Source organism: Otolemur garnettii, unplaced genomic scaffold (assembly GCF_000181295.1).
Source record: "Otolemur garnettii isolate 467f Iridium unplaced genomic scaffold, OtoGar3 scaffold00001, whole genome shotgun sequence".
In the NCBI taxonomy this organism is placed as follows: domain Eukaryota; kingdom Metazoa; phylum Chordata; class Mammalia; order Primates; family Galagidae; genus Otolemur; species Otolemur garnettii.
This window is the reverse complement of record NW_003852396.1, coordinates 61,256,658-61,267,971: the sequence shown is the minus strand read 5'-3', so window position 1 is coordinate 61,267,971 and position 11,314 is coordinate 61,256,658. Positions and strand designations below refer to the sequence as shown.

The following is an 11,314-nucleotide window of genomic DNA, read 5'->3' as shown; positions in this document are numbered from 1 at the left end:
CCAGATTAATGTCAGGGTATAAACACCTAGGTTACAATATTTGCATGTTAGGTAGAGTCCCACTTGTAGTTGTGTCCCACAGCCAAGAGGTGTGTCCTATACCCTTACATTGTGCCCATTAAGTGGGAGAACAACAATCCCACTTCCTCCCCCCCTGGAGGGGAATGAAAAGCCATGGAGATTTGCTTTTCCATTCTTGTGATACTTTACTCAGAAGAATGTTTCAATGCTATCTGGGTTAATACAAAAGATGTAAAATCCCCATCTTTTTTTATGGCTGAAAAGTATTCCATGGTATACACATACCACAGTTTGTTAATCCATTCCTGGGTTGATGGGCATTTAGTTTGTCTCCCCATCTTGAAAAATATAAATTGAGCTGTGATAAACAATCTAGTGCAAATGTCCTCATGATAAAATGTTTTTTTTTTTTTTTATTCTGAGTAGATGCCTAGTAGTGGGATTGCAGGATCAAATGGAAGGTCTAATTTGAGTTATTTGAGGATTCTCCATATGTCTTTCCAAACAGGCTGTATTAGTTTGCAGTCCCACCAATAGTATAAAAGTGTTCCTCTCTCTGCACATCCATGCCAGCATCTGCAGCTTTGGTAACGAAGCTGAGTTCTAACCTTGAGTCTGCACTAACTAGTTGCACGTCCGTGATGAAGCTTGTAAGTCTCTCTGGTTCACTTCAAGAATCTAAAAATTGAACTATCTTAGTGGCATATAATTAAGGAAAGGACCAAGAGAAGAGATTTTCCAGGCCCATGGAGAACGGTAGTCTTCCCCCAAACAGGGAAGCCTTATTAAAGCAATCCAGGAGCACTCAGCATTACCGCTGAAATTCATGAACACTAACAGGATTTTGAGAAAGAGCACTAGGCAGGATGAGGAAAGGCAAACTCCAGTCTTCTCTCTGCTATTATCCAGCAGGCACCAGAACTGGGCAAGTCCCGCCTGGGCGAATCTGCCAAAAGAAGACTCAGGCCAGATGTGGTCTCATCTAATCCAGCCTCCTCACAGATGCCCTCTGAGAGTCTGCACCACCAGGCACAGGCCTAGAATGCCTCCCCTACTAAAATCCTACTCCTTTCTAAAGTTCCTGTTCAGATGTCACCTGCTTTGTCCAGCCAAGCTGGTCACTCACTTTGCATTCTACAGACAACTTCTGTTAGAGGCCTCCCTCACCACTTTGAAGGGTAATTACCTGGTTATGCACCTTATCTCCCTCACTAGACTTGGAGCTTCTCCTGGGCGTTGTTCTAGCCTCATTGGAATGTGTAAACTTTGTCCCAATACAGTGCCTACCTAGCACATGGAGGCAGTTAAAGAACACATAAGAATAAATGCACTAATTAATCCTTAATGTCACTCCTCCCAGCTCTAAAATACTAGGCTTGATGTCTTTAAGTGTAAAGGGAATATGGATGTAAAAATTCTTTTATTTTGCCGTTTAATGCTGTGCATACTGGGTATCAGTCACTGGTTCTGGTGCTGGTGACATCAAGATGATAAGACACGGTCCCTGCCCCCGGCACCCCAGAAAAATGAAAGCCTGCAGATACCGTTTAGGGAGCCTGCTTCTACCCCACCCACCCCCACTTCCTTTCTTGCAGCTGCAGCTCTCTGCCTCTTTCCCCAAGCTATGACCTCTGTCCCAGCTGGCAAAAGCACAAAATTCAGAGGCAACCATCCGCGCCCGCTTGTGGAGGACAATTCCTGCAGGCCCACTGCCCACGCCCCAGACTTCTCTCCCCCTCCCCGGAATGTGGCAGTGTGAGTCCACCAGAGGCGGCCCCCAGATGCCCGCGTTCAGTGGTACAGCCCTCCGGGGGCCGCAGCGCGGGGAAGTCAGGGCCGGGCCGTTACTCGCAGTCGCGCCACTTTGTACCGGGACCCTGGGACCAGTTCGGAGAGCAACAGGGTGTACCTGCGCGGTCCGATGCTCCTTCCAGAGCTTCATCTGGTCACTGGCTGGATCCCGGCGGTCGTCCATGGTGTCAGATTGGCGTGGCAGAACGTCGAAGGCGGCCTCAGCCGGCGTGTCACCACCTTCAGCAGACGAAAGCTCCTGGGGCCGAGCGGCTGAAGCGGGCAGAGGACTCCGCCGATAAGCACCGCCCCTCGACCCGCCCCCTAGGGAGTGCCGTCTCCGGATTGGCTGCCCAGTGATAGACGGGACGGGATTGGAAGCCCAACCGGGCGAGGAGCGGCGCTCGCCAATGGAGGCGGGACCCGAAGTGTAGGAGAGACTAGGTAGGGGTGTGGAAAGGACGCGAGCTGCAGCGGGGTGACAGGTGGAGAGCCCCACCCCTCAGAGCCCCAAATCCCCGGTTACCGAGCCCAGGGCGGGGCCTCTGGTTATCAGCATCCCTCAGACTGCCCTGGCACCCAGCGATTGGTGTCTAGAGTTGACCCTGCTGTACTGTTTTCTCTGCTTTTAAAAAGTCAGAAATCCGGCTCGGCGCCTATAGCTCAACCGGCTAAGGCGCCAGCCACATACACCTAAGGTGGCGGGTTCGAATCCCCAGCCCAGACCCGCCAAACAACAATGACGGCTGCAGCCAGAAAATAGCCGGGCGTTGTGGTGGGCGCCTGTGGTCCCAGCTACTTGGGAGGCGGAGGCAAGAGACTCGCTTGAGCCCAGGAGTTGGAGGTTGCTGTGAGCTGTAATGCCACGGCACTCTACCCAGGGGGACAGCTTGAGGCTCTGTCTCAAAAAAAAAAAAAAAAGTCAGAAATCCTGAGTTGAACTCCGTGCAAAATTAACTTTTGTCATAATCTAATATAGGTATTATTTGCAACTGAAGGATGGATATTTTTCTTCTCTCTTAACTCTTCTTAACTTATTCATGGGTTATCACTTACTAGACTAGTATCCTAATTATTTAACATAAAAACACTCTGAAACTCTGTCTCAGTACAGATAGGTATTGATTTTTCCCCAGAGAAAAACGACGTAACTTAGAGGGATAGGCTTTTGATTGGAAAAATGTATTCGTCTCTGGTCCACTGTGTCAAATTGGCTTCTTCAAAAACTACAATAATACGCTTCCCTAAATTTTATCACCAGACAAGAGTAAAGCTTTGTCTTTAAAAGCTATCCTAAAAAGTATTTAGTAATATTGGTAATATGTAGCAAAATATTTCATAAGTTACTGACGAGTTTGTAATTATAATTAAACAGATTGAATAATTTCTCCTCTTCAATATTTGAAGTATGAAGCTTGATTTTTTCCAGTAGAAGTACATATAATGAGTGGATGTATGATAATGGAAAATTTCAGAAGTTCTCAATTTGATAAAAGTGTGATAAGAATCTTGGGCATAAAGGTTTAACTTTTGCAGAAGTAGCCCACAAGTTGATCTTTAGCACCCTATATTACACTTTACACAATTTTATAGATGCTGTTAACTGTGTAGTTGGTATGATGTCTTTTAATACTCACCCCATCTATACTGCCTCTAGTCTATAAACCCCATGAGAGTAGGCACCTCACTGCTAGAATTTATCAAGCACTTACTATATGTCAAGGACTATTCTAAGTTGTTGATGTTTGCTTAGTTAACCTTCCCAGCAACCCTATGAATTAGATACTAAAATATCTCAGATTACAGATTAGGCAAACTGAAGGATAAGGAAGTTAAATAAACAATTTGCCTAAAGTTATGCAAATATTAAGGAACAGAGTCAGTACTCTAGCCCCATATGTTCATTTCCAGGGCCCATGGTTTGTTGAATAAATGAATGTTGATAGAAGCAAAACATCCTTTTCTTCATTAACTAAGATAAATATTAACAAAATAAATTTTAAAAAGACGTGCAGTCTTTGACCTTTGTTCTTTATATAAACATTGTCCTGTGGGGGGAGGGTCTTCTTTTTTTTCTCTTTCTGTTACTGTTGGTTTGAATTCCTAAGGACTTATTTCCAGAGAAAGAAATAGAGAAAGAAGACTGGTTTCTGATCTTGTCATGTCTTGTATTTTAAAATAAGGTGCAGACTTATGGGTAATGACAATAATGTATATTGCTACATAGGTTGAAATTTTATTTGTTGGCTTTATGACTATAATTTATAGTTTAAAACACTTCTAAAATTCAAGCTTCATTTTAAAATACTTAAAACCAAATCTGTTGGACTGCTGACTGTAATTCCAAGTGATTGGATCAGTAAACAAATTCTGTCCCAGGGTTTAATATTTTAGGCATGTAAACTCATGAATATTTTTGTTGGTATTGAATAAAGTTGTTATTTAGAAAATGCTGAATCCTGATACCACCAAATCTAAAACCAAGATTACAAAGTAGAACCTATAATAAATCTTTAGAAGAAAAGGTTGGGCACTAGGGATCTTTTTTTTCTTTTTTTTGAGGTAGAGTCTCACTTGGTTGCCCTCGGTAGAGTGCCATGGCGTCATAGCTCTCAGCAACCTCAAACTCTTGGTCTCAAGCAATTCTCTTGCCTCAGCGTCCCAAGTAGCTGGGACTACAGGCACCTGCCACAACGCCCTGCTAATTTTAGAGATGGGGTCTCACTCTGGCTCAGGCTGGTCTCAAACCTGTGAGGTCAAGCAATCCACCAGCCTTGGCCTCCCAGAGTGTTAGGATTACAGGTGTGAGCCACTAGCAGCACTAGGGATCTTCACAGACAAATTTCCTGTCATTTGCATTGCAAGAAAATAATGGAGAGGATAACATGTAGGTCATGTTGAATGGCAGGTGTATAAAGCAACATGAGGAGTAACAAAAAAAACAAAATCCACGATGTTCTGAGTCCACTCTCTGAGAAGCCAAGTATGCTCTACACATTTCAATTTAGTTCTCCTCACAGTGAACTTGTGAGGTAAATTCAGAGGTAGACAGAAGGGAGAAAAAAAGGAAAACAAGAAAAAAGTGGAATTGTAATTCAGAATCAGCCATTGGCTTTGAGGGAAGGAAGTGAACACCACCTGTGATTCCAGCCTATCATGGAGCAGGTCTGAACAGGAAAGAGAAGGTGGAATTTGCATTAAAAACTGAGGTGGTAGCTTGACACCCACAGCATAGTGGTTACTGCGCCAGCCACAGCCACTGAGACTGGTGGGTTCAAACCCGGCCTGGGCCAGCTAAACAACAATGACAACTGCAACAAAAAAAATACCTGGGCATTGTGGCAGGTGCCTGTAGTCCCAGCTACATAGGAAGCTGAGGCAAGAGAATTGCTTAAGCCCAAGAGTTTGAGGTTGCTGTGAGCTGTGATGCTACAGCACTCTATCAAGATTAACATAGTCAGATCTTGTCTCAAAAAAAAAAAAAAAAAACATGGTGGTTTTATAGGTGGTAGTGGTGTGTGCCCTCTGCTCTGCCTGTTTTGCTTGCCCATGTCCTTCCGATTTAATAGAAATGATGACTGATCTAAGAGGAGGCAGCCCAGACGTGTCCTGGTGTCTGGTTATGGCCATAGAACAAACCATCCTGAAAAGATAAAAACCCACGTGTCTTTTCTCCCCCAGCCTCACGTGCCATGCTACTCACCTGCATGTTTGAGAAAACGGAAACACATAAACAAAGATTAGGAATTTGTTTTTACCTTTACTTCTTTTTTCTGATTTTAAAAGTAATGTATACTTACTAATGGAGGTTTAGAAAATGCAGAAGATATCAAATAAACAATCATTAAGAGATGATAATAAGGCTCAGCACCTGTGGCTCAAGTGGCTAAGGTGCCAGCCACATACACCTAAGGTGGCAGGTTCGAATCCAGCCCTAGGCCGCCAAACAACACTGACGGCTGCAACCAAAAAAATAGCTGGGCGTTGTGGCGGGCGCCTGTGGTCCCAGCTACTTGGGAGGCTGAAGCAGGAGACTCACTTGAGCCCAGGAGTTGCTGTGAGCTGTGATGCCACAGCTCTCTACCCAGGGGGACAGCTTGAGGCTCTGTCTCAAAAAAAAAAAAAAAGAGAGAGATGATGATAAATAATTACCTTTCTTACCAATATTTTTTCTCTTATATGTACATAAAGGAACGTGTGTATGTAAGAAAGATTTACAATAGGCCATATAGAACATATAATCTTGTGTCATGCTTTCTTCACTTAAAATTATAGGGTAAAATTTTTCCTAAGTCCTTAAATATTCTTCAAAAATATTTTTTTCACAGCCACACCATTTGCAAAGGACTGTTCCTTTATTTCCACATTCCTTTAGTGGTTTACATTTGAAATTTTTACTGCTACAGCAATATAGTGACAGCCTTCCTCTATATTTGGGTTTATCTCTGTAGGATCCCTTTTCCATTGAAGGCTCCATGTCAATAGTTTTCCGCATCATTTGAGACAATTTACACCTCCCTCCTCATCCTTCTTTTAAAGAAAGGCAAGTAGCTGGATTCTAGATGTTTATAAACTAGCCACTGTGTTAGAATCTTCAGAATGGAGACCAGAAGGGAGAACGTGTTGTGTTCAGGCATCACCACTATCCCATAGGATTCTCCAATCTCTTGAATGTCTGCAAGGTCCTAGGTCCTCTGCCCACTAGGTCCTGAAAGTACAGCAGTGATGGAGGGAGATGTAGGGATATATGAGGACACAAAGGTACAGAGAGGTGAAGCAACCTCCCAAAGTCACAATACCTCATTAGTGAAGGGACCAGATGCAACACAAGCAGTGTGCCGCTGGCACTCACATCTTCACTCCTACATTGTTCTGCCTGCAACAAACTCCACAGGAATACACGAGGATCTGGGGTAAGTATTCTACATTCTTAGACTATAACCAAAGCATCACACCACCTCCTGCCCACCTGAAGATGTGGCGTTACAGCATACACACCAATGTAAACAATTGCGAAATCCATGTTTTGCACCCAGATAATGGAGACGACGGAAAAATGATATTCTACACTGTCTTTGAAAGGAAAAATGGGAAGTGGTTATGGACTTGCAATATAAGAGCATTACAAGCTAGAGAGCCACAGGATGGAGGCACAGCCAAAAGGAGGAAAAAGAGGCCTGGGAAGAGGCAGCTTGCAGAGCAGCAAGAATGGAGGGGGAGGAGGAAGATCCAGAGCCACCTGTTTCTCCTGACAGCAAAGGGCAGGCAGAGACTCAGACTTCTAAGATGGTAGGAGGAATATACTCTGGAAAACATGTCCATTCAAAGACTCCTTTTCCATCTCATCCCACCCAGTATTCTAAAGATCAATGAATAACAATCTCTGCTACAGTTCTCCTGCCTGGCTGGCCCTAGATTTATGAAACAACTTACCTGATGCACAAATTATATAAATTATAGATGATACAATATTAGAAATTGTATAAACCCTTTTAAACTCTTGACTCCTCAAGGGAAGACAGAAGCTCCACCTGTGGGCCTGTGGTTACCTTCTCTGGAAGGCCTGCCTTTACCACCTCGTCTAGGCTTACAGTCTGCTCCAGCACTTCCTGCCATGACATGCCTCTCTTATATGTTCTCCATAATACTTCTCACCTTCTTTTTTTTTTTTATTAAATGATAGCTGTATACATTAATGCAAACATGGGGTACAGTGAAGTGTTTTCATATACATTTTGAAATACTTTCATCAAGCTGGTTCACATAAATTTCATGTCATTACTTCTCACCTTCTAACACACTGTCTAACCCACCTCCTTTCTCTATTGTATAAAAGGTCCGTAAGGATTGGTGGATTTTCTATTTTCTTTTTTCCTGCTTCTCCTCTGCACCTGGAAGGAAGAGTTTTCTAGCACTCAGTAGGTGTTCAATAGATACTTAAAATGAATCCATGGATTCACTGATGCTAGAAAATCATATTGTAAATAAGCTGAGTAGGTGACAATTTTGCCTTGAGGGATGTGAAAAAGAATTTGACCAGATCCATTGTTCAAATAAAAGATAACTCCCTTCATTTCATTTTTCAATATGGTTTCCTTTAGGGCTTGAATGCTTTCTTACATTCTTTCAAATGGTCTTTTTTTAGCAAGTAAATATATAACTCTCATCATGAGCCTCGCAACAGTGGTATATCAAGAAAGACATAACATCATTTCTCTGGCATTCCTATCGCAAGTGCAGAATCTGAATCTAATCATGAGGAAACATTAGGCAAACTCAAATTTAGGAATATCCTACAAAATAAATGGCCTTTTCAAAACAGCAAGCTCGCAGAAGAAAAGGATTAAAGAACAATTCCAGTTTAAAGAAGACTAATAAGACAGGCCATCTAAATATAAATAACGTTCCTGTTCGGGTCCTGGAAAAGGAGGGAAAAGGGTTAAAGAATATCCATGAGACAATTTATGGAAATTCAATATGGGCTATAAATTGAAATGAATAATAATATTGTATCAGTGTTAAACTACCTAGTTTTAATCGTTGAACTGTGGCTATGTGATCTCTTACGTAAGATACTTGTTATTCTTAGAAAATACATTTAGTGGTAAAGAGGCATGTTGTCTGCAACTTACTCTCAAATGGGCTAGAAAAAATAGGCATATATATTTACATAGAGAAATAAGAGTAAGCAAATGATAAAATATTAGGGGGAAATCGGGGTAAAGAGTACCCTAGGGTTATTTGTTACTATTTTTGTTACTTTTGGTGATTTTAGTATCATAAACCATAAAATGTAAATATATTCCTAGGAAGGGTCCTACCTAAGCATTTTCTCATGTAATACCTTAATTTTAAATTACTCAGTGTCTGAGAGCCAGAATGAGCCCCAGGACAACCTTTCATGGGGTGAAGAAGTAGCAAGAGCAGGGGAAGGGAGATAAGGACAAGGCAGGCGCATCAAATTCAAACTTCACCTATATCATAATTCTGCCTGGGACTCATTGACTTTTTGTAGGAACAAGTTAAGACACAGAGAAGTCAAGAGGACAGAAGTTAAAAACAGGAGGATACCAACACAGTTAGCCTGGCAGAGTCCACAGAAAAATGGCCATATGATTTTTCTTAACCATATGAAATTTAATGAGTTAAGGCGTATAAAATCCAGAGATCATCGGATGAAAAAGTACCCTAAGTTTACCTTATGTTATTATCCTAAGGTAAGGAATTGCTGGACCAGGAACCTTTGTTTCTAACTTATTCGCTACTGTATAATTAGTTGATACTAGTTCAGTAAACGTCAGCTATTATCTTCAAACCAAACCCTGATCTCATGGCTACCTTTGGCGGGGGCTGGAACACCACCTACGTTTCTGTAGGAGCCTGCTGTTAGGTTTAGAGATCATTCTGTATGTTGTTATGTTGGGAAGAACTCTAACAATGCAAGTCCTGATGTCTGAAGTTAATTAAGTTCAGAAAAAGCACCCTGCCTTGTTACAACACACACTCCTTAAGCAGTCTGAGCTTCTGTTATCCCAGTGTCTGCACATAGAATCAGTCATGAAGTTATCCTTGAGCAAAGGGACAGTGTGATGTTGGAAAGGTCTGGCGCAGCCGAAGCCCACAACAAACAAAAGGTGGCCAAAAATATCCAGTCTCCTCTTGTGCCATAATGAACCGCACCCCAGGGAGCGTCAGAGTTGGGAGAATGATTCAGCAGAGCCTAACCACAGGCTACACACACAGGGGATTTAACATGAGCTTGTGGTCAAAAGTATCACACTGGGTTGGGGGCAAAGGAGGTGTGTGGTTTGTACCAGAAAACCCACGTGCCTTCTTGACTTCATATTCCCCCATGTTATTATTCTCTGCCCCTCTCAAACATAATCCACACGAATGCCTTATGGCCTAAAGATAAAAAAAAATCATTTGTAACTGTCAAAAACATTATGTAATATAAAACACGAACGTCTATGAAATCAGCCACATAAATTGTGAAACCAAAGTCAAAAGTTCTATTTGTTCTGTGTCAGTGTAGGCGGGGGGAGGAGGCATATTTTTAAAGAAAAATGGAAAACATCATGAATACAGACATGGGGGGAGTTCTATCCACACCGTGTCAGATGCTCCAAACTCCTCACTTCCACCCATTCAGCCACCCTTCACATCTGTTTATGGCTACATCTCAAAAATGAAAAGCAGATGGCAACACTGTCACTGAAGCCAACATTTGTAGCAAACATTCCATCCCTCCAAAGCATTAGAAATTTGTGAATGTGGAGCCAGAAAGACTGAATCATAATTAGATGCAGATGTGCTATTATTTTATGCTATTGTGGATCTAAAAGAAACAATGACCGAGGCACAAAGCCAGTCTCTCCCTGAGAGAGCCCCAAACTACAGTTGGAGAGAGGACAGAATTCACTGGAGAGAGCTGTCTGTAAAGGAAGACTTGAAGGAAAACTACAGAGAGAGGAGTAAATGGATGGGATTAGAGAGTCTGCCCTCATCACTTAAAAAACAAGAAGACACAAAGAGATTAGAGAAAACAAAATGTTGAAGAAGACTAAATCTCAGCTCTGAAACGCAGAGGAAAGTTCTATTAGTGCAGGATAAAAGGAGGAAATTTGTGTGGGCAAAGTCCAGGGAATAGTGGAGAAAGCAGAGATAAAAATGGTTTCAGCAGGAGAACATGTATCCAGAGATAAAGGAAGTAAGGACTGGCTATAAGAGAACTTTCTGCTCAGTTGGCAAAGTCAGGTTTTGACTGCGAGGAGGTGTAAAAGGAAGTTATTTCCACTTAAAGCAACACTTGCCCAGGAAACATCAAAACTGAACGTTGAGTTTCATCATAGCTGGTTCTAAGCAGCTGCAGCTGGTTGGTTAGGACCACAAACTTTGAGAGACCCAGGTATGCCAGACCCTTGAGAATATAACTGAAAACTGTTTCTTGACCAATAAATCGTTGGACTGGTTTTAACCAAAACACACAGGCATGAGGACTCCTTCCTCCCTATTCACCGTGCTAGTCTTCCATCCTTAATTTGTGGCAATTAACAACCCGTTAATTTAGCTGAGACTTTGCCTCCTCAGCTAAACTACTGTCAATTTCCTCTATAAGATGTGTCCCCATTGCCTGGCAGCTTATTAAAAAAAAAACTTGGGAATTTGTTTTTAAGCACTGTAGATCTTTTCTACACAGAAGACTGTGAACAAGAAAGATAAGTGATGATGTGTGTAGAAGCTAAAGGTGGCTCCAGTCCTCCAAAGCCCTGTGAAGCCAGTCAAGTCTGGAGAGGACCAGCCAAAGCTGCCCAGTCCCCGGTATGGGGGAGAGACAACTGAAGGGAGGTGGGTACACAAGCATGGAGAGAGAGTGAGGGTACCCCAAAGGCCATTCAGACTATAATGCTAGGCTGGCTAAAGGGAAGCCATTTTGTTTCCCAGGATGCTTTTGGCTTGTTCTGTCTTCAAAGTTTAGAATTAACCTGCTGCTTGCTTATGT

General features: G+C 42.4%; 1 protein-coding gene across 1 annotated transcript in view; it reads right to left on the bottom strand.

Annotated features, from left to right (window-relative positions):
* The window catches only part of CAT (catalase), a 39,896-nt gene extending 37,812 nt beyond the window's left edge, over window positions 1–2,084 (bottom strand). The window contains exon 1 of the mRNA XM_003781225.3: window positions 1,931–2,084. Within this exon, the coding sequence (XP_003781273.1) occupies window positions 1,931–1,996 (66 nt within the window). The 5' untranslated portion in view covers window positions 1,997–2,084. The remainder of the gene's footprint in view (window positions 1–1,930) is intronic.
* Between the last annotated feature and the right edge of the window lie 9,230 nt (window positions 2,085–11,314).